General features: G+C 37.1%; 3 protein-coding genes across 10 annotated transcripts in view; all 3 read left to right on the top strand.

Annotated features, from left to right (window-relative positions):
• The window catches only part of LOC105225198 (protein split ends), a 74,241-nt gene extending 61,383 nt beyond the window's left edge, over positions 1-12,858 (top strand). For 4 of the 8 annotated variants that reach the window (XM_011203555.4, XM_049454401.1, XM_019989876.3 and 1 more), the window contains exons 3-8: positions 9,598-9,893; positions 9,957-10,399; positions 10,467-11,670; positions 11,736-11,860; positions 11,925-12,034; positions 12,102-12,858. In XM_011203555.4, coding sequence (XP_011201857.2) covers positions 9,603-9,893; positions 9,957-10,399; positions 10,467-11,670; positions 11,736-11,860; positions 11,925-12,034; positions 12,102-12,160 — 2,232 coding nt within the window. In that variant the 5' untranslated portion in view covers positions 9,598-9,602 and the 3' untranslated portion in view covers positions 12,161-12,858. Of the gene's footprint in view, positions 1-9,597; positions 9,894-9,956; positions 10,400-10,466; positions 11,671-11,735; positions 11,861-11,924; positions 12,039-12,101 lie in introns of all 8 variants that reach the window. The other 4 variants (XM_029549766.2, XM_011203556.4, XM_029549767.2 and 1 more) reach the window with 3 other exon arrangements.
• Positions 12,859-13,551: 693 nt separating this feature from the next.
• On the top strand, positions 13,552-15,593 carry LOC105225197 (uncharacterized). The gene is made up of 5 exons (XM_011203552.4): positions 13,552-13,797; positions 13,863-14,205; positions 14,274-14,517; positions 14,592-14,891; positions 14,962-15,593. The coding sequence occupies exons 1-5, from the start codon at positions 13,654-13,656 to the stop codon at positions 15,377-15,379; spliced, it is 1,449 nt and encodes a 482-aa protein (XP_011201854.2). The 5' UTR covers positions 13,552-13,653; the 3' UTR covers positions 15,380-15,593.
• Positions 15,594-15,884: 291 nt separating this feature from the next.
• On the top strand, positions 15,885-17,526 carry LOC105225196 (trypsin). Its single transcript, XM_029549769.2, has 4 exons — positions 15,885-16,066; positions 16,241-16,463; positions 16,597-16,882; positions 16,983-17,526. The coding sequence occupies exons 1-4, from the start codon at positions 15,994-15,996 to the stop codon at positions 17,370-17,372; spliced, it is 972 nt and encodes a 323-aa protein (XP_029405629.2). The 5' UTR covers positions 15,885-15,993; the 3' UTR covers positions 17,373-17,526.
• The last annotated feature ends 2,656 nt before the right edge of the window (positions 17,527-20,182 follow it).

Genomic DNA, 20,182 nt, shown 5'->3' with positions numbered 1-20,182 from the left:
GCTATATATAAAACAAAAATAACAAGTTAAAAATTCAAGGTATGAATTTGATAACATTTTAAAGTAATTTTTAGCTAAAGGGTGATTAATTTCGAGGCTCCTTACTCCTTAAAGATGTGTTTTTTCTTCAAATTTAATGGGGGATGTTTATTTTCATTCAAAAGAGTATATTTTGGCATTTATTTTTTGAAGATAATCTTTCAAATGTTGACCGCGGCCAATCCATCCGTTGAGTCCAATTTTCGATGACTCGGTCGAACATTTCGACTGGTAACTGGCTAACGACTCCAGGGCCTGAATCGAAGCGGCATTATCCGCATAGAAAACTTCGAATTTTTTTGGAACTTTTCAAGAGCCTTAAGAGGTCTATTCGGTCGAATATTATTCATTAATGAACCCTGGCTCTCAAGATGAGCGATGATGCTACGAATAGTATGCTAGTAGGCCGATTATATTGCGCATAAGTAGAGCAAACTCGAAAAACACATTCTTTACAGAACGTGAATTTTCGAAATACAGTTGAACGAGTTGTCAAACAATACTGAACAAAAGTACCATGACAACTTGACCCGACTTACGCGTGATCTGTCAAAAAAAAAAAAACGATTGAAAAAGTCTACTAACGGATCCTTAGTTATTTTTTGAGAATCCTGAATTACGAAAATTAGTCCACTCTATCATCTATTCTCACTAATGTCTCAACGCCGTACTAGGAAAATGGTCCACGCTGTTTGTGGTGTATCTGGAGTTATATACTCGACACCATTTGCTGAACAAACGGTTTGCCATCGGATCCAATACGTTTCTAGCTTTATATTATTGCTCCAAAGTACTCTCTTTCAAAATTTGACGTTCTTTTCTAAATGATCTTTATCAAAGCTCGGCCGTGTTTCTTTTGAATAGGAATAGGATTTTCTCGACTCATTCGAGCAAACAATTGAGCATCTTTGAGACGCTTTCATACCAGTGTACTAGATACACTAAACCCAAATTTCTAATTTATTTCAGTCATAACATATTAGGAAGATTTAAGGGATCAGTCTTGATTTTTCTGAAGATGTATCTATCAGCATTGTTCTATCAGCCATTGTTTCACGTACATATAGGCGCTTTGCGGATTTTGTTTTTGCAATTTTAGGATCACTTTTTATAAACTTTATGGCGTTATTTTCCATTTTCCTCGAACAATTCATAATTTTGACAATCTGACTTGGATTTGCCTTTTTTGTACATCAAAAATACTTTTAATTTCAGAAAAAAAGTTAGTGATAAAAATGTCATATATGTATGTATTATACCTTTCTGATTGAGTTCAACATCCATACGTTGACCTGATGCTGATCCTGTAAATTCTTCATGGGAAGCCCAACTAGCAAAAGTTGCTTTCTCTCCCCATAAATTTTCTATCGGATTCAGTTCCAGTGACTGCGCTGTGGCTGACTGCTTATTAGTGTGATCGTATGTTTTGCACCGTTAATCAGATAAAACATTTTTTATAGACGTTTTCCATCTGGCAAATGGTAACACAGACTCCTTCAATATGTTTACATATACTGCTCAGTATATGGATGCAATTGATCAAATGTATAGAGCCGACACTTTGGTACGAAAATCTATGGGCTTGATTTTCTATTATTATTTACAGAACACCATGTAGAACAGTTTTCGTGCTGTACTAGGATTAATATTGTGAGCTCGGTAGTGATGGTCATAGTTTCTGGACTTTGTTGTTTAAAAAATGTAATTTTCCTTTCATCACTTTACAGCAGGTTTCGCCATTTTATAGATCGATGACCAATTGAAATGTCCGGTTGCGAACTTTGTTCTTGCTGCCACATGTTTCTTCGTCAAAAAACTTACTTTCGTCACACTTTTTATCTTCAATTTGTTTTCAAATGGTCTCCTACGATTTGTAAGAGTAGTAATCGACGAGGTTAAATCATTTTTGAGTATACGTTGGGCTTGGTTCTTACTTATCATTTATTCGGTCTGTTTTCTAATATTGATTTCTTGTCATTTTGAGCCACGATTTTTTGCTTAATCATTGTTTTTTTATAGGCTTGGAGATCATTGCGGAGCTGTATTCCCACTATAGTTTCGTATCCCTGTAGATTTCGTCCTGTTTTTTTAGCTTCTTTTTCAATTCTCGCTTCGTACAATGTTTTCCTATACCCAGGAAATATCACTGGGATTTCAAAAAAAATTCATCGGGAATTTATTAAATTTCTTGAATACACTTGCTTATCGCAACTTTCTAATCACTATTTGATTTATCGGCCTCTAACGACCAGTTCTGCTATTTTAATGAAGAGCTTGTTTTTCAGAAAATACAAGAATACATTATTGAAAAATCAGCGGAAGAAGAGTAACGGGATTTTTTAGGGTTTGAAGTGTCTATTCTACCAAAATAATCACGACTCTTGTTGACTCGGCAAGTCAGTATATGTTAGAAAACATCTTTGGATATAAGAAGCTGTTGCAATACTATTTTCATGAACACAACTGTATGTGTGTTTGTGAGTGTGCGTGTATGTATATATTTTTTATTCACTTATGGTTACATATGTATGCAAATTTCGATAGCTGTATTTTTCATTTTACATATGTTATAATGCATATACATATGTATGTATGTATGCGTGTACATATGCATGTGTGTGTACAAAGGTGTGCTTGTGCGTACGCATCCTTATTCATTAACATCATAAAAATGCGAAAGACGAGTGAATAATGAAAAACAAAGAAATGCGAAAATCCTTAACAACAATAGCAACAACTACAAAAAAAATTAACATAAAAACCACGTTGTATGTATGAACACGCATACATATGTACATATATTTGTGTGGAAAAAAAATTAATAAAAAATGCAAATTAAAAAATTCGAAGGTTTATGCGTACATTTTGCGCTGCCCCGCCAACCGCTGCTGTGGCGTTTGTATTTATGCGTTTGTACACGCACATACATACACACATACATATGTATACATAAGTGTGTATTGAAGAGCATGCAGGTGTGTGTGTCTGTGCGTTGCTAGCGATTACCCTGTTGGCGTTTCGCGAACGGTCCAAAAGTTCATTTTGCAGTCATAAAATTCTGTTGCAAACAAAAACAATAAAAAACAACAACATGACCGCGGCCATTTTTATTTTTAATTAATTTTTTCTCACACGGCAACCGTAAATTGCACTTTTCACATTTTCGCTTTTCGCTACTTGCACAGTTGCTGGCCGGCTGCATTCCGCTTTTTGCGATCCTTTTATTTGTTGTTGATATTATTTATCTTTCTGTGAAATTTTATATTAAACACAAAGTATGGATGCAAATTTCATTTTATTTTTGCTCGCTTCCCATTTTTTTTTTGAATATTATTTTTAATTTCCATTCACTTGAAATCAGCCAAAAGAAACTTGCTTAAGGCGGAAGCGTTCGCACAGGAAAAAAAAAACCGAAGTATTTATTTTGATTAAATTCAGCATTGTTGGTCGAGTTAACTGATATAAAATTTATAATTAATTAAAACGCAGCAGTTCTTTTTCCGGTCGCTTGCTCATAACTTCAGGGATTAAAGCTTTAAAAGCTGCGACTCAAATTTTCGTTGATTGGCATATGTCGGAAAGGTGATGATTTCAAAAGTTGGTGTATTGCGACAGTTATGGAAGATAAGCTTCCAAATTATGGCTTAAAAATTAAAAATAAGAATGAAGTCAGTAATTCATCACTTCTTTGAGCCATTGACCTTTAAATTATCAAGCCTACATATATTACTTGAGTCTTATGTATATGAAAGGTGCTAAGAATAGTAGTTTAAGCTGGATGGTTTTATTCTTAATGTCAATTGAAACGGTTCCTCCTGGAATTGGCACTGGCTCAATCAAAACTGTCACTTTCGAAAGTTTGCTTCACATCAAGTCGAAGCGTCTCGAAATCTATTAGCGAAATTCATGCTTCTAGCCATAAAATAAGGTTGGTGGAGGGGTCTACTGTTAAGAGCTCTATCAACTCTACTTTCAGACTGCCTGATTATTATAGTGCCTTCCAGACCGAGGTTGCAGCCATTAAGGTAGCAGTAAATTTACTACTCCGGAGTGCAGTCTCCTTCAGAGAAGTGGCCATCCATTCAGATAGCAGAGCATCGATACTAGCCTTGAGCTCATTACCTGTGCGTGTAGGACTGGTCAAAAAGAGACTAACCACGCTACCAATAGCATCGAGTGTCTTTGTGATAAGACTGGTATAGGTGCCAGGCCACAGCGGAATTGCAGGAAACTGTAAAGCTGATGAGCTAGCAGGAAAGGACACCCAAGAACCGATATCGCTGGAATGGGTGCGGATCGGTGCTGCCGTATCCTCTTGCGTTCCACTACTAAATAGCTGGACTTCGCGGAAGCTTGGTCAGCGCTGGGCCACTATTGGTTTGGAGCTTTTAACAGGCCATTGCCTGCGATACGAGACGCCATTCGCAGAAGCTGTTTGAAAGAAGATGAGTGGAAACAACTCAACACTTCCTTCGGGATTGTTCCGCGTCTGGGAGGCCAAGACTTAAACACTTGGTAACGCATACATTCAGACCTTCCACCGAGCTGGCGGGAATGGCAATTAAACGCCTGTGTTGTTTGATAATTTGAATGCAATTTCATTTCGTAAGAACCCTCGTCCTTCGCAAAAAATTGCAGCAATCGTTTTTCACAGGTTTCTTTTACCATAGACAGAACCAGGTAGTGAACATTGGTGCTGCCAATCAAGCTCTCATAGCTTCTGGCGACTTTCTATTGTTGTGTATGAACTGGCGTTGTCCTTATGGAACAGCATTCCTCTAATATTCGCCAAAACTGGCTGGTTCTGGGTGATCACTTCCTTGAGTTGGTTCAATTGTTCTCAGTACGGGTCGAATTGAGAGGTTCGACACAGGAGAGCCGCTTATGGTAGATGATACTTTGCCAATCTCATTAAACTCTGAGCAAATTCTTCCTGCCAGTCAGTCTTGGCTCCACTGTTTTCACCGGGTCACTTCGATTCGACCGCGAAAGTTTCAGCTTGACGTAAGTAAGCTGACAAATTTTCATCACCCGTAACCACCCGCTTTAGAACTGGATCGATCTGATTGCGTATCAGCAGGTATTCGCAGATGGAAACATGTTTCATGAGGTCCTCCTGCGTTAACTCGTGTAACATCCTTATATCGAGCTTCTTTATACCCAGTTTTTTTAAATGGTTCCCAACGGTCTTTGCGCAATTTTTAGTTCCTTGGTTAAGGTTACCATGGAATTTTCGACCAATTCATAGAATCATCATTCTGTAGAATGAATATATTTATGGAAGTAGTATAGTACATATGTTGTTCCCATATAGTTTATAAAGGGGGTTTTTTAAGGTAGATATGTAATCGGCTCCAGAGGTCATGTGTTTTGACTCCGTAACACTACTTTTAATAGGTTACAGCAAGTATGGTTATAAATCAGTCTTCACCAACTAGTTGAAATGGTGATTGATAAGTGGTTCAAAAATAGAACTTGGTTCCGGTCATGTGCCCACAATTCGAATCAATAATCCCAAATTTTGATCATTTCATTAATCATATTGTTTATTTATTTGAAATAAAAGTTCCATACACCTAAAAAATAAGCCTTTATAAACTTAACCGCCTAAATTTACACTTTTCTGGTTACACAGTTACGATAGTCGGGTCTAAGTAACTGGAAAGGACTCGGGTTTTTATCCGGCCAAGGACTGTCAACTCGACATTATGGCTCAAAATTACTGCAGGAATTTTTTCTGTCATTACAACAACAACACTTTTCGGACACAAAATATGCCTGACTTAAGACAATTTCTAACCCTACTTTTAATATTTTTCTTCAAACATCTATGGTGTTCTAGCTTTTTAAGGGGTTGCATGGACTTCCTCGGGTAAAAAACAGCCTTTTTTCAAAAATTTTTTTCTCATATAAAATATGAAATATTTTATTAGAATTTGTTATGGTTATACATACACCATTAATAAAGAAATTCTAAAATTTTTGGAAGAAAATATTTTAAACCCGGCCATTGCGATGCCGATGAAGATCGGTTGATTAGTTCTCGAGAGATCATGCCAACCGACTTCAAAAACACAGTTTCGAGAAAAACGCGTTTAAAGACGACGCACTTAGACTAGCTAGCCTCGAGCGCACAAATTCACAGGGATGTATCTTCGGAACTTTTACTCGGATCAACTTGAAAATTCAGGACAATATTCTAGAGGTGTTGTAGAATTGAAAAAGACACCAAAAAATCGATTTTTTTGAACCCGTAAACCCACGTAATCCCTTATCTGCCGACGAATCCTATTGGAAATAAAATAGTGCCTTAAAATAAAATCGAATTTATTTGTAAAATGACATAATTTATAATGCAATGAACCAGGTATGTCTGTGCGAAAGTAGATATATTACGATAAGCACATATGTATGTACATATGTTTAATGCACACATAAAAAGTGCTCTTTTTGCCAGCGTAAACCTTGCTTGGGACGCGGGCGTTGTTCGTCGCAAATGCGTCAATCCCTATTAGCGTTAAGTTCCCTGCTGATGTCGTTCGATATTTTATAACCTCACTTTTTATGCACATACATTATGGTCAACCCTTCGCTGAGCATACACATACATAACTGCAATATATAATATATAAAGGTTATTTTGTGTGTGTGTGTGTGTCTGAGATTACTTTTTCTACAATGGCTGCGCAAAATTCTGTAGTTTCTTTGAACCGAACGCCTTTTTGGGGTGTTGTAAGTGCCTCGATTTACTTGCCTTGCCTTTTGCCCTCTTCATCTTATTTTTATATTTTCATTTTATTCCATTTTGTCTCTCGAATTTTACGGTATTTTCACATATTTTCTTTTTTTTTGTGTTTTTTTTTTTTGGCTGCCCATAAACTATCCTCGTTTTCCAGCTTTTTTCTTTGTCAACGAAAATTTGGTTATGTAAAATTTTTCATTTTTATTTTCTCCATTTTTTGCGAACTGAAATTTTTTCGAGCTCATCTAAATTTCTTGCATATCAAAAATGTGAGGGTGCAAGGAATACTTCTACGCTGAAATTTTATGAGATGTATGTATGTTTGTATGTTAGCTTGAGGGGGTTGGTAAGAAACGCTGGGCGGTTGGACACATGGTGGACAGTTTGCGCATTCTTTTCGGTACCAAAGAATTTGAAAAGGAATTGTAAAAAAATATCCGTGTCGAGTTTCTTTTTCGGTTGCATTGAATTTTTCATAATCTTAGCTTGACCAAATCGAACCCTTTCCTTTACATTGGCGAATTTAATTTAATTTAGTTGCTTGTTCCGTTGTTGTCCGGAAGAAGGGTAATGTGAGAGAATTGCTTTTTACAGAGAAATATATTTGTACATACATATATTTATATATACATATCTAAAGGGTGACAAATTTCGAGGTTTCCTATTTTTTTTTAAAGAAAAAACACAGAAACTTCAAATTTAATGGGGAATGTTTATTATCATTCGAAAGAACATTCCTTGGCATTCATTTTTTGAAGGTTATCTTTTTGAAATGTTGGACGAGGCTATGTCTCAAACGGTCCATCCTTTGGGTAAAATTTTCGATGACTCGTTCGAACATTTCGACTGGTAACTGGCGAATGACACGCGTGATGTTTTGCTCCAAGGCCTGAATCGAAGCGAGATTGTCAGCATAGACTTTAGACTTTATATAACCCATCAAGAAAAAGTCTAACGGTGTGATATCATAGGATCTTGGTGACCAATCGACCGGCCCAAAACGTGAAATTATTTGCTCACCGAAGTATTCTGTCAATAAATCCATTAATTGTTGTGTGGAAAGTAGCACTGTCTTGTTGAAACTAAATGTCGCCGAGATCAAGAGCTTCAATTTCAAGCATCAAATGGTTGGTTATTATGGCGCGATAACGGTCACCATTAACGTTTACCCTCTTACCGTCATAATTTTTGAAGAATTATGTACCGATGATTCCACCGGCCCACAAGCCACACCATTTCGTTATTTTTTGGATAAAATGGCAGCTTTTGAATCTCTTCAGGTTGCTCTTCGTCTCACGAACGGTTTCAATTCTTGCAGAAGCTGTAGTTTATACGCTTTAAATTTAAGATTTCGACGTAAACTGCAACAAATTAGTCTATACGTCAGTCCGAGTTGCTGCGAACGGCACCGAATCGATTCTACTTCGTGTGCACACTCAGATCTATAAGTTCGGAGCTTAACTTTTCCCCTTAAAGTTGTTTGACCCGAAGCCAACCCCAGTAGATCTTGGTTCTTTTTATTCTAACATATCCCTTAAAGCAGTTGAAGGCTCTGTTGTAGATTTTAGTTTAGATTTGGATCCCACTTAAGCGTCTTTTGAATGTATTAGCGTTGAGGTTATGAACTACTAACCTCCCAAACCGATTTATATATAGATGGATAGATAGAAGACAACAATTATTACTTTTTATTAGTGTTTATGTCTCATATTCAGCGGATGCCGTCGAGGAGGGGTTGAAGAATGACACTACCGTTACTTAGAACTTGGGTTTCAACTCAGTATCCGAACAACATAAGACGTTTCTCAGTGAAAAATTATAAGCAGCCGGTACCACATCGCAAATAAAAGCTGTGTAAAGCGGCCTATACAATTGCCTGATAACATCTCTAAAGAAAGGTAGAAATATGGGTGCTATATATATCTACACAAAGTAATATAGTTAAGATCCTGCCTAGACCAGCTAAAGACTTAAGAAAGCCCTACACTTACAATAGCACCTCGGTCTAATGGGAAAGCAAGGAAAATGTCTTCTGATGTCTACTTAAAGGTTAAGTAAGAAAGCCTTCGATAGAAATTCTCTCCCTGATTGGTTAAGATCTATTTGTCTTTCACTTCAAAAACTTTCTAATGTCCGATTTTTTGTTTGTGAAAGACCGGAGGTGCTATATAAGAGGCTAGCTGAGGAATTAACTCGATTGGGCATTCCTTCATAAATCAATGAAGAAAGTGATTGATGTCTTTACTCGCATGTCTTGAATCCCCTTTCAAAATCATTTTTTGATTTTCAAAAAAAATTTCAAAATATTATAATATTCTTAAGGTTTTGGTATAGGTTCTTAAAAATTATCAATGAAAAGAGAGGTCCCGTCTTTGTTACTGACGAGACGCCTATTGTTTGAATTTATTTTGGTTCAACATCAAAAATATGTGTCTCCGAACACTAGATATAAAGGGTTTAAGATCTCTCCAGCTCCCGGTGATTTTAGACTAGATATTCGTGAAGTTGGATACTTTTTTTTTAGATATATTTTGTCAGTCCTTTCAACATATCAACCATTATACTGCTATTCAGGACGGAGACGAATTCAACAAGTCAGGGATCAACAAAGTAGACACGGTCGTTCTTGAGCTATAAGTGGTGTAACCAACCCGACTTTTTTCGAATTTATATAGACAGATCTTTGTTATTTAAAATGCACACTTTAAGCATTCTTAAGAATTTCGAACCTAGTACCGTTAGTACTTATAATAACATAAACTTTTGGCAGAAGTCTCTAAAAATAATTTAATTCATGCTTTCCTTTCCTCTTACAGCCACCATGTTGCCACAGCAATATTGCCTGCGATGGAAATACCATCATAGTAATCTACAGACAATGTTCTCACAATTGCTAGACCGCGGCTGCTTCTGCGATGTGACGCTAGCCTGTGAGGGCCAACTGATACGCGCACACCGCGTTGTGCTCTGCGCTTGCAGCAGCTTCTTCGACACAGTGCTCACCAACTACGCCAGTGAACGTGATCCGATTATCATAATGAAGGACGTCACATTCGCCGATGTCAAGTGTCTAATTGAATTTATGTATAAAGGCGAAATCAATGTGGAACACGTAAGTGCAAGTGTTTTTAATTTGAATTTGAATAATTTCTGATAGAAATCTTCTTGCGTGCAGGCAAATTTGGCCTCACTCTTAAAGACTGCAGATGATCTCAAAATCAAAGGTTTGGCGGAAGTTTCGTGGCGCGATGATGAGGACGGACCGCCGTTGCCCACCGCTGCCACCGAGTTTCACTCACCCACACCCATACATGGGCAGGATATGTACAATACGCGACCGGAGCAACAACGCGTTGGCTCACCCAGTTTCATGCCACCACAGCGACTGCCGCGCGAACGCAAGCTCTCCTCGCCGAAGGACCAGGCGCATGCGCAACAAGGCTTACCGACCCTAACGCCACTACCGCCAACAAGCAGCGCTTCTATGGTAGCCGTTGCAGCCGCCGCCGCTGCTGCAGCTGCTGCGGCCTCTGCCGCATCGCCGGTGGAAAGTTATTTGGGGCCGAAACGTAAGCGCGGACGTCCGCCACTAGACGACGCCTATGACGTTTTCAATGTGTGAGTTTAGTCTGCAAGTATTTTTTAAAATCTGCTTTGACTTATTTACATTCTTCATCTCTTCCAGCCGGAAACTAGCACAGTATGGCAGCCATTTGGATGCGCACCATCATCACCAAGCATACTTGGAAGCGCAGCGCCAGTATAACGACGAGCAGCGTCGGCTTGCTGTCATCTCACCGATACCGCCGCCTTCGTCGACCTCCGTCGCAGCGGCCGCCGCTTACCACCAACACATCCAGCAGCAACAACATAACAAGCGTATGCGTCAATTGCACCGTCAACAGCAACAACAACACCAACTGCACCATCATCAGCTCCATACCGAAGCGGATGAGTTGGAACACGAAGACGCACAGGCCGACCCCGAATGGATTAACAGTAATTTGGAGGTAAATGTCGGTGGCGGTGGCGATAATGAACCCCTCATTGAGTGTGACGTAGACACCGCCACATTGAAGGAACAAAATTTGGATCAGGCAGACGACAAAGAAGCACAACGCACGGCAAAAATCGAGGCGCGAAAGCGTAAGGAACGTCATTCGGAAGAACGTGACAAGTTGCATGCACGTGAACGCTCGCTAACGCGTAAACGCTCAAGCGCCGAGGAACGCGACGACAACAATTCAATTAATGATGAACGCAAGCGTGAAGAGCGTGAGTCGCGTGAGCATTCCGCACAAAATGAGATAACTGATCAAACACAGGAATGCAAGGGCGGCAATGTTGACGGAGAGGAGGAAGAAAAGGTCAACACTGCTGCTTCTGTACCACAACCGGTGGAGGAAATGGAAAACGTGCGACAATCTAAGGACAAGCTTAGCAATGCTGCAGCCAATACGACAACTTCCGCCACAAGCGGCACACATAAGCGCGGAAATATTACCAGTGATCCAAGTGCACCGCTACCGTTGCCGCCGCCTCCGTCGTTGCACCATCCCGCACATCCATACGGCAAATATGCGCCTGAGGGTTATTTATTGAACGAACATGGCATATTGATGACACACGATTTTGTGCATGCGCCGACGGCCCCCATAACAGCAACAGGTGCAACGGCGAGTTCTTCAAGCGGCGCAATAGTCGGAGCTGTCGGCGCTGCTAATGGCAACGATCAAGATTATGTGGACATAAAGATGGAAGAGTATGACAGCACAGATTCGCGTTTGACCACCGAGGAGATGTCCGAGTGGCAAGATGTGATCAAAATGGACGATTACTTGGCTAAAGGACGTCGACCGCAATTCTGGGAGGAGCCCTTCACACGACGCGTAAGTTTAAACACAAGTCGTTAAGTTTTTTGAGTATAACAGTTTTTCAAATAACTTATTTTTAGGTATTGGATGCTATAAAAAACAAAAGATTGGAAATGAAGAAAGCTGCGCGTATATTGGGTGTCTCTTATGGCACTTTATATGGTAGATATCGCGAGGTGTACGGCTGTTTGAAGCATCCTTATAGGTTAGCATGAAGTTTGTTTGTTAAAAAGTCGATTTTCTCGAATGCTTAATATATTTTTACGCAGCAGCTCCACTTTTCGCCCCACACAATCAAATCAGTTAGCAGTTCAACCGCGTTTTGACATGGTCTGGCCTTCGCCTAAACGTGACAGTGGCCTAATGCCTGGGCAATTGGGTAGGTCGGTTTTAGCATGTAATTTATTTGCTTTTATGTTTTATTACATTTTGGTTCTTATTTACAGAAATCGGTAAAATACGTCCAAAGGATTTGAGTGAACTATGGACACGACCACAGATTTGAAAAAAATCACAACAAAGTATATCAAAATGTAAATAAATTTGCTGTTTATCTTAATAAGTCTCAAAAGTACATCCCTATGATTAAAAAGTGTTACTAGTACTACTTTTACTTTATTTATAAGTTTTGTATTACTTTCAATTTTATACGTTAAAAATGTAAAGCAAAGTATTTAGAAATATACACATGTATGATTTAAGACAAATATCATAAATTTGTATTATCGAACGGAAAAAGACATTCAAAAAAGACAATTTAAAAGCTGTTAGTTTAGTGTGAGGATAGTTGTAGTTATTTGCAAACGGCACATCACTTATGCATGTATGTGTATGCCACATATGAGTGCACTAAAAGTGTTTAATTATATATAGTTTTATCAACTATTTGAGTATTAAAAGAATATCCGCTCTTTAGCAAATCCTTAAATCAATTGCCTATGCAATCAGCAAAATTTGAAGATTTTTTGATTTGTTTTTTATATTTTTGTTCGTAGTTAAATAATTCTATAAACATATATTTTTAAGTTACACACATAAATATATACTTATTTAAACGTTTTCTGTAAATATTAAAGTAATAAAATGACATTTCATAATAGTGTAAACTTCCAGAAGTGCATACAATAAAAGTAGACGGATAAGTATGTGTGTTAGTATGCTAATATGATTACTTAATAAAAAATACATTTAATTTCTATCTAATATAGTATGCACATATTATTTATAATGATATTGAAACAGAAAAGGTAAGAACAGAAATTTCAGGCGCTCTGATAGGTAGGGTAATACATTAGTAAAAGGAAATCGTTACCTTAAGAGCATTATCTAATCGCTAGTATTATAAATATGCATTGAAAGTTTTTATTAGTTGAAAATTTGAACTTGAAATCTAATTGGTACCCATACATTAGTGGCTATGACAAATGACGCTAACCTCAAAATTTTTAAAATACCATTTTAGCAAAAATTTAAAAAGGTTTCGTATAAACAATTTATCGAAACAGTATATATAAAGGGAATGCAATTGTTCACTTACATATTTTTATTTCCGGATGCCTAAAATATAAGTTCCGACCACAGTCATTTGACAAAAGTGCGCGGTGGTGCGTTAACACAATTTTTCACTTTCATTTTTCTAGAATTTCACATTTAAACACTGCGCATTAAGCTTTTCAATGAATTATATACATAAATGTGGTTAAACTTCTTAAATAAACACCTTGTTTTATAAAAAAACGGAACAATTATTTGCTCAAAATAATACTTAATAAAATTTATCGCTCTTCACAACTTATTCCGTTTCCGTCGGTTGTTCTAAGAAAAATAAATTTTCACAACACCCTGTGTCTATTTGACATTTCATTTCCTTGCCCATTCACAATAGCGTCCAATGATAAGTTCATTAACCCACTTGGCTAAATAATATACTATATGCATGGCATAATTATTTGTTAAATTTGTTAGAAATATTTTTGTTACCATTTATCTATTATTAAAATGTCAAAAGAATTAAATATTGCAGATAAAACATATTACTACGATTGCAATGTGAAAGGTGAAAGTATAGAATACTTGTTATATGATTTCAATGAAACTTGGAAAGCAACAAAGACGAAAGAAGAGGTGCTGCAGACTTTACAGGTTGTATACAATTTATTAGTTTATTTGTATTATTAAATTAATTATTCGTTTTATTATTCCTATAGCTACTAAATAAACGTATAAAATATGATGTGGCAATTGCATTTGATACCTTACAAAATGCGTTGCCGGAATCAGGCACTTGGATTGGAAATGACAACCAGCCAGAGGCAAGCAATGCACGTGAGCGTGTTTTAAAACTTAAGTATCGTGTTAAGGAATGTCCATTCCATTTTGAGTGGCGCTTACAACAACACAACAACCCACTTACCATCCAACTACCCATCGGTCAAGTTGCTAGTTTAGTGGATGTGCTACCGGCGAAAATCGAAGAGCTCCTGGAAATATTGCAAGGCAAAGAAGATGAAATAAAACAGTACAGGAGAGAATATGGTAGTTTGCGAAGATGTATGTATGTCTAGTCAACATATTTAAACTAACAGTTTAATAATATCTTACAAAATTTTAATATAAAGCAACACTTGCAACGAATGACTTTGATATGGCGTTGTTTCGTGAACAATATGCAGCCGCCGACGTGAGTGTAAAGGCTTTGCAAAGAGTTGTAGCACGTTGGCGCTCAGAGCACGGAGATGCGGAATGCGAATTAGAAACATTATACAACAACAAAAGCAGTCCGACAAATATAATAAAAAAGGAGGAACCGAAAACAAGTGTCTCAAGTGCAAGCAAAAGTGTACAAGAAAGTCCACGAAGCAGGTAAATATTACTAAAGAATATTTAAAATATATGTACATATGAGTGTAATCATTAACTCTATTTCATATGCAAAGGAAACGCAAAGCTTTGCATAGTTATAAAACGCAAATGATGCGTTCACTGCAATCAGGCTCAAAGGATTTGCAATACGAAAGTCAAAGTCAATCGCTTAGTGAGCATGAGCAAGAAGACATAAGAGAGGTGAAAAAAGTGCGGAGAAATGACGAAGATGTAGACAATGTAATTGTTAACGAAGCGATAGCAGGGAAGAGTGTAAATACACCAAGTAAACTGAAAGCAGCGGAAAAGCCTACAAAAGCTCCGACAAATCTCATTGTGAAAGACAGCAGTACGCCTGCAAAGGAGGTAGCAAGGTCTTATAAACGCATGCAATATTTTTTAATCCAACAAAAAATTTATCTGGAAACTGCCTTTTATTTACAGTAAAGTCAAAAAAGCGTCACCGAGCGTTGAAAAGCGTCCAAATACTCGCCAAAGACGTCGCGAGTGTGAAATGGGTGATTTGAATTCAACTGAGCTGGAACTCATGGATACCACTAGTGATTGTGTGTCGCCTGTGCTGAATAAGAGTGTGGCGCAGGCGAAGCAGACTACTACTGCAAAAACAATAAGTCCGCCCAGCAATAATAATGTGCAACGTAAAATTGTAAACAGTACTACTACAAAAACAATAAGTTCGCAAAAAGTTAATAATGTGCAAAATAAAATTGTAACTAGTGCGCAAAAATTGGCGAAACCGCAGTTGGTGAAGCCGGTGGAGCAATCGAAAAACGATTTGAGTTCATATGTAGACTCAATGCTGAGTCAATTAGAAGCATTAGATAAAGAGTTGCGCGGGTGATACAGCCATATGACTATAATTGGTACACATTCGTACATACACACATTCAATTATGCTGCAATACTTATAGTAACTATAAAATTATGTATAAATTTTGTAAATTGTAAATTGTAAAATTATAGCTTTTTTTATACACACCGTTATTGCAAATTTTCTACTGCATATTGTACTTGTGATTTTATCTAGTAATAATAAACAATGTCTACTATCATTATTTGTAATAAGTTTTAATGTAAATGCTGACGTCTACAGTCATCAATAATCCATAAGCAGCACCGATGTAGATAAAATTAAATTTAAGCCTTTTGACTTTTCGTTGGTCGGCCAGTGACAAACATTTATCTAGCATTCGCACAGCAGTAGTAATATATGTATGTATGTATATTTCTTAGTATTTACTCAATTCGATAGGCAACCGTATTGTATATAATCCTATGTATGTATATGCATGCATACATGACGGCAGACACTCGGTACTGGCGCTACAAAGCTGTAAGGAAGTTATCATTTGTGCGACAGCAGTCGTTCGGCCGGTGCGTGTGACTCTTTTGCGCTTGGAAATTACACTTTTTCTTAACTTTTATATTTCATTAGTACTGTTATTAATTGCAACAATGAAAATGTGGCAAAATTTCTGGTTGCAAACAATTGGGTGTCTTTTTGTGACGTTGCTTTTGGCGCATTCGTGTGAGTGATGAGCAAATTCATGTCTGTGTTGTGTTGTTGTGATGACCTAATGGCAAAAAGAAATTAATATGTGCTTATGTATGTATTTTTGCATTTAGATGTGCCGAATGGAGTATAAAAAATTTGTAAAGCGATTGACGAAAATATTAAATTACCCCCTTGTTATGTTTACAGCCTATGCCGGCAGTGTGAGTGTTCACAGTAAAAATACACACCCTGTGCTAACTGAATATGATTCGAAAATATTTGGTGGCTCACCTGTTGCCATTACAAGCGCTCCCTGGCAGGTTTCAGTGCGTCTGCTGTTATTCGAGATACAGTTAGGTCAAGGTCATATATGTGGCGGAGCGGTTATAACATCGCGACTGATTATTACCGCAGCGCATTGTCTGATCTAGTAAGTTAAAGAATTTTAATTAATTTTTAATTGAAGTATACATACATATATAATAGATACACATATACATATATGTATACATAGATACAAAATATTCATTAATTTGTATTTTATTTCTCCATTTTTCTCACAGTCCAAACACAACACAACCGATCTATCGTTTACCAAGTGAATTCACAGTAGTCATGGGTTCCATTTATTTGGAGGAGGTTACGCCGTATACCCTGCAGTACAATGTGCAGCAGTTGGTGCCGCATCCAGAATTTAGTTTGACGCCGCTACAAAATGATTTGGCTTTACTTTTCATAGACGGTAAGATACCGGCAAATTATCCCACAGTAGCATCCATAGCAATCAATCAGATGGCCGTGGATGCGGGCGTTAATTGCAGCGTCACTGGTTGGAGCATAGTAGCGAAGGTAAGCTCAGGCTCTACAGTTAAATATATGTATATAAAATACAAATATATATATATATAATAATAATAATAAATAATATTAAAAAATCTCCTTCCCATAGGGCGTAAATTGGCCAGTACTGTTGGCTGCTGTGCTTCCGGTCATCTCCACGCAGCAATGCAACAGCAGTTACAGTGGTCAAATATCAGCGGGTATGATTTGTGCCGGCAATCAGTCAAATAACGGCACAAATGCCTTTCAAGGCGGCTCTGGCGGCCCACTGGTTTGCAATGGTAAATTGAGTGGCATTGTTTCGTGGGACAGCGGTTATCCTGAAGTCTGCACAAATCTCTCCGCCTACTATAACTGGATAACAATGACGAACTCTACTTTCAATTATGATTATTATGGTGGCGCAATGGGTCTGCACCTGGGCGCTCAGCAAATGGTGTTGGGTATTCTCTGTTTGTTAGTCACTTTGTTCTTGTCGCAAGCGGCTTTTATTAAATAAGTTTGAAGGGTGGTGCTTAAGTAGGCGCCGAAGCGATTTATTTGTTGGCTGTTGATGTTGTTATGCTTAGAGTTTGCTAATGTTGTTATTGTACTCTTTGCTTACTTTTTAAGCAGTTAATGTTTGATGAAAGTGTTCTCCTATATACAAATTTAAATGTTATAATTGTAAATTATAAATATTTTTATTAATTAAATAAAATAATATATGTGTGAAAGAAATGACTTCGGAAGGGTATGAATAGAAAATTTATCATAATTAATTATAAACTTTTTTTTGGTTGCGCGGTAAAGCAAAAAGAATATGACAAATGGCATTGATTTGGTCTAAGGCAACAGTTGATAGTATTAATATTAATAGGTTAGGTTTGGCCTCTATATATTAATTCAGAAAATGTTTTTTTTTTTCATACTCTAAAAAGTTTTTTTTTTATCAAAAAACAAAAATTTTGTTGAAAATGTCTACTGGTTGAAGCTGGTTTACCTTTTTTTCATGAAACTAACCTTGAGAATTTTCAGTTGGAAATTAAACTGCTTTTTCGCAAAAAAATTGAGGTTGTGTAAAAAAGCTATAAATACAAAAATGGTAGATATTTTTATTATCTACAACTTTGTCCTTTAACTCTTTTCCATAGCGCTCGTAGTTTTGCTGGAAATCGAGATAAATCGTTTTTAACCATAATCATAACCTTCAACCACCTCTTCTTTTACTCTTCCTCTTTCGCTCGTAATTTAGATCTCCCTTCAATTCAATTTTCTTTATAGTTTTATCTTCTTTCTACAAATAGTTACATCCTACCATAATTTTTTTGCTTTCAAAAATTATCGGCCTTGGTCTAAAACAGACAACGGTCGGCGCCAGTTAAGTATGTACATACATCGTGGGAGTTTCTAACAATAATCAGGGCGAGGGGCTTGTCATGCTCAGACAGTGTTAAAATGCTCAAAGGCTGTCAATTTAATGAGTAATTTGAATTTAGTAGTTTTTTATGCTAAATACCCGTCGGGTATGATGCTCATGAATTTTGCTGTGTATACGGTTTTTTTTGTTGTTGTCACGTGACGTGACTTGGTGCTATCCGAAAGAAGTGAGTGACATTTCATTTCATTTCAGACATTCATACATATTAGGGAGTCTATAGTAAATGAGAAAATCTATACATAAACGAAATCATTGAGATGACATCAGATGTTGCTCATACGACATGGTGTACTCACATACAAGTAATAAGTATGGAATTATGTGGATAATAATTAAACTGTAAACAACGTTAAAAAACGAGGGTTAGAAAAAACAACAACAACAACAAACATTTGTGGATCCTTTCAAAACTTTGTATTTAGATAAAGTTATAGCACGAGTTTGTTCAGTTTTAGTAAAAGTACATTACAGATCGTCACCTAAAATGCAAAATATCGTAACATCACGATTCATAAGTTCACAGGCGAAGAAAAAGCGTTATAATATAAATCATTCGTATTGAAACAAAATTTGAGTTTTGGTTATAAAAGGGTTATATGTTGGTTATATATTGGGTATATATGGGTTATATGTTGGTTATATATTGGGTATATATGGGTTATATATTGGTTATATCTGACAGCGGAAGCTAAAAATGTTATGCTACATATATACATATGTGCATATACTCGTAATATGATGTAGTGAATCGTTAGCAATAGAAAACTCAAATTCGAACTTTTTGATAAAACGTTGTTTTGCATTTTAAATGACAATATACTATATAATTTACTACTGTACTGTATAAGAAATAATCTTTAAGCTTTCACTCAAAATCATGCAAATGTTCAAAATAAATAATAAATAATCTCTTTAATGACAATAATTAGCAATTTTTCGTACAAAAGTCGAATCAAATGTTTGATATACATATTTATGTTAATAACGCATATGTAACGGGTTTTTATATAGGGACTCCACAAAAGTAAACTGATAGGGACACCAAACGACACCATATTTTTCCCGCTCTTTTGACATTTCTCTTCAGTAAAATTTATCCTTTCATCACGGAAAGATTTACGATCTAAGAACGAAACGAAATTATTCAAATTTACTACCGGAATTCGAAGTCAGTGGCTTCAACTTTAAGAGCGCTACGTCCAAATTTATGGTTGTCATAGTCATCCCGTCAGTTCGACAATTGAGCGTCTAGTGGAACAATTTTAATCTACAGGCACGGTACAAAATGTTCCCGTGCCGGTGAGACAAAGAAGTGCCCGTAGTGCCGAGAATATTGCTGCCGCTAGCGCATCAATTGAAGAAGAACCAAATCAGTCTCTTACACGTCGTTCTCAATCTTTGGGCGTCTTTGTGACGTCGTTGTGGCGAATTTTGTGAAAAGATCTTGACCTACATCCTTACAAGATCAAATTGACACAAGAACTGAAGCCACTTGACCACCAAAATCGTCTTATGTTTGTAAATTGGACCAACCAACCAATTGAAAATGATCCGGATTTTCATCGAAAAATCATCTTCAGCGTTGAGGCTCGTTTCTGGCTGAATGGCTTCGTCAATAAGCGAAATATGCGTTATTGGTTAGGCAGCAATCCGTAGTCCATGAGTCACCATTGCATTCCGAAAAAATTACGGTTTGGTGCGGTTTATAGGGCCGGCGGCGTCATTGGGCTGTACTTCTTCCGTGATGATCAAGACCAACACGTTACTGTGAACGGGAATCGCTACCGCTCAAATATAAAAATTTGGACCGAATTGGATGATATGGACTTGGACAATTAATGGTTCCAACAGGACGGCGCCACAAACCACACAGCGTATGTTACAATCGA

The sequence above is a fragment of the Bactrocera dorsalis genome, chromosome 4, assembly GCF_023373825.1.
Source record: "Bactrocera dorsalis isolate Fly_Bdor chromosome 4, ASM2337382v1, whole genome shotgun sequence".
Taxonomy (NCBI): domain Eukaryota; kingdom Metazoa; phylum Arthropoda; class Insecta; order Diptera; family Tephritidae; genus Bactrocera; species Bactrocera dorsalis.
The sequence above is the reverse complement of the archived record's forward strand: the minus strand, read 5'-3'. Positions and strand labels throughout refer to the sequence as shown.